Below are 6,000 nucleotides of genomic sequence, written 5' to 3' on the forward strand. Positions count from 1 at the left end.
ACTCTACTCATTTTGAAATTATTCCACATGTACAAACACACATTTATGTGATCAGATTTAATACTAGTCAGTGTTTTGTTATATCAGTTGTATTAAATAAACCACTAGATTGTAATCCTTAATTCTTGAAATCAGAAAATTTTATGACCAATCAGGAAGATTGACTGAAGGTACAATACTTCAGTCCATTGGACTGGCTCTGTACTGGAGAAAATGTTAACTAATTCCAAATGTATTGTGTATATCTACACAAAATATGACAGTGTTTTAGTTAAATATACAAGTTTTTAGTATACAAATCAGATGTTTTATAAATGTGTTTATACAAAAGGTGTGTCAATGAATTGTTTTGGTCAGTCTGACTTGATTTCTGATAAGTCTGAGTGTAAAGTGATACTCATCTGAATAATAAAATTACTTTTGCATGTTCCATTGCTAGAACCTTTGACATGCATATCTACTTTTTTTTCCAGTATCCTTGTATGTTGTACTTGGTATTTACTTTCCTCTACCATGAATTGTGGATATATCTGCAGTGTAGAATGAAATAAAGTTTATAACTCTAACATCAATGGACAACACCATATTGAATGGCACTTAAAAGGTTGCAGCATGTGCATTTTGGCTCCCACCTGTGAACACAGGATTAACAAAATAGAAAGTTTGTGAATTATAAGATATCATCTGTTTCTAGAACTTTTGTGAACCACTACTATAGAAAAACAACTATTGCCATAACCACAATAAATTTCTTGTAAATAATTTACAGGCACATTTTATTTTGTTACCCAATTGTGCTTAAAAAATAAACATTTATTTTGTTATAAATTAATATCTTTCTTGAAAATTTCAGTAATTTTTTGATGACCATTTTAAAGTTATAACAAAAGAATTTTAAGTGAATGAAAAGTTTATTTGACACCTAAACTTATTTTTTATAAACCATCTGATGGGTTAATGACTTTTAACATATGTGCCAGACGTGTTGTTTTTTATTTTGTTTGTTGCAGTAGCTATAAAGTTAGATATCAGAAAATTAACTGTTGATATAAAAATAATAAATTCTATATTAGTTTTATGAAAATTCATTATTTTGAATGTGGAATTGCAATAAATGAACTGTGAACACTAAAATTGGCTTAAACCATATTAAAACTATGTTGTTAGAAAATTTTAAGTTCTTTTTTTAGCATATTTCTAAGAAGACATGTTTTTGTTAAAATTTGTTATAAATATGCTCTCTCTTCAATGGCATTTGTTATTTCTGTCATGCAAAAAATTTATATAGAAACTTATAAAATAAGCACTACATAAACATTAATAGAATTGCTTTTGTCAGTTGTAGTTGTCAATTTGATGTCCTAACAGATAAAGCCCCACATTGGGGATATTAAGTTCATTGTTGCTTTACAGTACTGATTTTGTTTGATTGTCTGTTAAGAATAATGTAACTATATATTTATCATTCCATCTTAGGAGGAGGAGTATTAGCACATACTATTCTAGGCATCAACTTCAATGAAGTCACTGGTGACATAAAATTTTTAATTCTTGATCCTCATTATACAGGAAATGAAAACCTTTCTACAATTCAGAACAAGGTAAAAATAATGCATTTTTAAAGGAATAGTATTTCATTTGTAAAGTAGTAAGAACTGAGACAGAATATTAGCACTCTGGTAACAGTTTTTTGTGTGTCAGCCATTTAAGATTAAGACACTTCATTCTTTGTGCTGAAATTTTTTCTTTCATAAAATGTTAATGTAAAAGAAAATTTATACATATTTTCAGTAATAATTATTTAACTTTTCAGGTCCTACTTCATTTAGAAAAATTTACCCCATATTTCTTTTTGATATATTTATATAAAAATACACTACTTAGAAATGGCCCCCTCAATAGTGTCCTATATGAAGGATGCTATGTGTTTGTCAAAAAACAAGGTCACTTTGTTAGAACAAAGAAACATGGCATATATATTATAAAATTCTTTGCATTTTTATATATAGTTTTGATATTTTATGACAAAATTACAGTATCTGAACTTATTTCTGTTCAAGTAGTAACGAAACACTCATTTTTACAAAAGTGAAATTTTTTTTCAAAGTTATAGCAGGGTGTTCAGAAAGTCCTATTCTGGTTTTAAAAGTTTATAAGAACAAAACTGAAAAAGCAAAAATTATACAGTTTTCAGCACCTTGTTACTTAATTAATGAAGTATTGTTTTTGATTCACAGATTATAATCAGGGTGTCCAGTTGCTAATGTTTGATGTTCAAAAAAAGATGGGGACTATACAGGAGAAAATTCAGTGTGTGCACTTTATACATGTAAAAATGTAATATCTTGTGTTGGTCTTTGTGTACCTTTGATCTTGGTACCTAGTGTTCTCTTGAAGCCCAACAAATATGCTTTTTAGTGCTGTGTTGGAGCATGTCCTGGACATTAGCAACTGTTTTTTTTAGAAACACTTGGACATTCATTTCAAGGCAGGTCAATCACAGCTCCTGTTTTTTGAAAATTGTGAAACCACCTTCTAATGCTGGGTTTGGAGGGAAGAATCTTACGATATTTACAACTGTAATTCTGTAGAATAGTTGTCACTGATCTCAACTCTTCAAACCAGATGACACTTTGAGCTTTCTCCTGTATGATCACCATCTTCATTCAAAAATCAATTATTAGCAACTGGACCCTCCAATTACAATCTGTAAATCAAGAAATACTTCCTTAGTTAAGCAACAGGGTGCTAAAAACTGTAAAATTCTCTTTTGGTTTTATGGTAATTAACTTTTAAAACAGTGTTAGATATATAAGACTAGTGTAAGTGTTATTATTTAATTTATTTGGTGATTTAATATTTAATTTACTTTTCGTAATAAGTGAGTTTAAAGTAATTATTTTAAAAGTGACAGTTTGTTTGTGTAACTCTTTGTGAGTTGGACATTATGTTTGCAATTACATTGTTAAGGCTTTATTTATATTGTTAATATCACATTACTTAAACCTTTGCTATTTTTTTTCATTACCACAACTAAGTATTGTTAAATCAGCACCATTCTTGTACTTTACAGAAAGTGTGATGCATTGGTGGTCAATATATGAATATAGGCAACCAAGCAAGTGCAAGTTAAGAAACAAAGAAATACAAAGTAAAATGAAGTCAAGTGCAGTTGAATCTGAAAATTAGTTAGTTAAAGAAAACATGAAAAACATGAATTCAGCTTATGTGTGAATGGTTAGCCTTAGCAATTAATATTTTAAAGTGAGTTTCACAGTTTAATCGAGATAAAAAGAATTTGTATTGTCAAAGGATTTCTAAAGTAATTGAATCTGTCTGTGTGGACTTTGACAAAAACAATTATTTAATGTTCAGGATACAATAGCGGAAACCCACAAGGTAGCATAAATGAGTCATTCATTGACACTATTGCAGAGATTTGAGTGTAATCATTACGATTTTGGTGTATACATTACGACTATAAGCTCATAGAGACAAATATTATGACTTGTTGCATCTCCCAAATTATTATATATTATATAGACCTATACAATAAAGTGATAAATTGCTCCCTCAGGGTTTGAAAAAGGGGTGAAAAGAAATTTTCTAGTGAGATACAAATAAATTTTGATAATAAATAAAAGACATAGTCCAAATGACTACTTGCAATAATCATGTTCGTGCTTGAAATGATAAAAAATATTTGTATCTCCGACGTCTACCAATAGTTTGAGTGCGGTGCTTCTCCATACTGGGTACGTGGGGGAATCCATAGTTACGTCATCAGTGCTTGTCAGCCAATCAGCGCATGCGTAGATGGGTATTTCTCGTTTTCTAAGTGGCATAGAAACACCAATACAATCGTTCACAATCATGATTTGTCTACAATCATTACGCTCAGTCATTTGAAATAGTTGGCATCTCTGCTATTGTGATAAGGTAAGGAAAAGAAAATGTTCATCTCGTCAATTGGATTCTAAAGTAATTGGTCAACCTAAATGGACTTTTGACAAGTAAAGAGAATTATTTGAAGTTTGAGATACAGCTGTGATAACCATACAGTAAGGAATTTTTATACATAGTTTGACTTGTTTTGAATACATTATTTGAAAACAAGTGGATTGTGTGCTGTCCATTAATTGTTGAATTTATCGCTAAGTTGCAGACACCTACTTTAGAAAAATGAGAGCCCATACATGTATATAATATCCTGACAAACCAGAACAGGACTTTATGGGCATTTCGTAAAATATTTTAAGTGCTTCAAAAATGATTAAATTTTGAGTTAAACCCTTTTTCTTTTGAACTTCAAGAAAGATATGTGAAGGTTATCATAAGTTTCTTGTACAACTTCCTAGAAAAATATGCCTATAAATAAAATATACCACAATTAGTAAAATTTTCTTAAGGTACTCAAAATATAAATTTAATCAAAACAAAACTTAGACTAATTTATGTATTTTTCTTCAAATAAAACTTGTAACACATTTTTTAATACTTTGAGAGATATGTATATATAAAATGGGTATAGGATTTTTATTCAAATGAAAATTTAGAAACATTACAGACTTGGGTAAACTAATTTTATGCTCTTTAGTTAGTTTTTGTTTATATCATCATGTTGGGTAGAAAACAGACAACACATTGTGTAACTTTCTGCATACAAACACAAAAATATTACAGGTCTATGATGTAAAGATAATGTGATGTTCAATATCACTGTATTTTAGTAAAGAGTAGCCAAAGAGTTGGCAGTGGGTGGTGTTGAATATCTGATTTCCCTGTACTTTATCTCTTTGAAATTACTTCTTTTGATGTGTATTTATTATATTTCAAAATTTAAATTTTTTCAGGGATGGTGTGGCTGGAAGGGACCAGAGTTCTGGGAAAAGAATTCATTTTATAACCTTTGCTTACCACAGTGTCCTCATGAGATATGAAATATGTATGTTTATGTATACAAAGGATTTTGTGGTTTCCTATACATTTGTGTATTAGTTACTTGATTAGAGTATAATATTTCTTCTTTGTATATTTTCAGCTGCCTAATGAACTAAGGTGCAGTTTTGCCTATTGCTAAGCTATGAATTTATCAGGAAAACTGTGATGTTTTGTAACTGACTACTTTTTGGTATATTTGAAGTTTTAAAAGTGTATTTTATACCTGTTAAACTTCTTACATTGTTCTTTTAATAGAGCAATTCTGACTGGTTGAAATGGGCTATTTTTGGAATAAGCAGTAACTTTGTCTTTTCAGTTATGATTATATATATATATAGAAATAATATGTTTATATATATATATCTGAAGTAAGGGGATTAATAACATTTAAAACTGTTTAGACTTTACAAAATGATTAAAATAAAAGATTGTCAACATCAGTGTCTGTCTGTTTATTTGAATATTTAAGACATAAAGCAATACATATATATATACGTGTGTGTGTATTATTTCAAGCAGATTTATCCAAAGAAGGTAAAAGTTTCAAAAAAACTTGAATCTCTACTTAAACCACCTCTTTGGCGGTGGGTGGTGATGACTAGCTGTCTTCCCTCTAGTCTTACACTGATAAATTAGGGACGGCTAACGCAGATAAACCTCGAGTAGCTTTGCGCGAAATTCAAAAAAACAAAATTCACCAACCAAATGCATTGACAGAAACCTATTCCAAAACATCTTTTCCCAGAACCAAAATACAATTGTAAGAGGTGATCTGAACAGTAAATATAAAAACTTTGGATGTAAATACACCAACACAAATGGAAGACACATACATCCTTGTGCCAATTTATTGAAACAAATGGTCATTTTACAATATTTTCAGCATGGCGGCTGGTGTAGGATCGCTGGACCCGCCAAGTTCCTTTGATAGTCATTTTTTTCACATAAACGGCGTCATTAGCTTTGTTTTGCAGTACGGTCGATCTATTTTTGGGACATATAACGAAATTTTGAGGAATATTACGTCATTTGAAATTGCGTTAGAAGGGCAAGGAGACC

The 6,000-nt window shown here is 30.0% G+C and overlaps 1 protein-coding gene across 6 annotated transcripts in view; it reads left to right on the forward strand.

Moving 5' to 3' along the window:
- Nucleotides 1-5,381, forward strand: part of Ufsp2 (UFM1 specific peptidase 2) — a 52,473-nt gene extending 47,092 nt beyond the window's left edge. For 4 of the 6 annotated variants that reach the window (XM_076506402.1, XM_076506406.1, XM_076506405.1 and 1 more), the window contains 2 exons: nucleotides 1,477-1,601; nucleotides 4,854-5,381. In XM_076506402.1, the coding sequence (XP_076362517.1) occupies nucleotides 1,477-1,601; nucleotides 4,854-4,940 (212 nt within the window). In that variant the 3' untranslated portion in view covers nucleotides 4,941-5,381. Of the gene's footprint in view, nucleotides 1-473; nucleotides 662-1,476; nucleotides 1,602-4,853 lie in introns of those variants that run through there. The other 2 variants (XR_013029384.1, XM_076506403.1) reach the window with 2 other exon arrangements.
- The last annotated feature ends 619 nt before the right edge of the window (nucleotides 5,382-6,000 follow it).

The sequence above is a fragment of the Tachypleus tridentatus genome, chromosome 6 (genome assembly GCF_004210375.1).
Source record: "Tachypleus tridentatus isolate NWPU-2018 chromosome 6, ASM421037v1, whole genome shotgun sequence".
In the NCBI taxonomy this organism is placed as follows: Eukaryota; Metazoa; Arthropoda; class Merostomata; order Xiphosura; family Limulidae; genus Tachypleus; species Tachypleus tridentatus.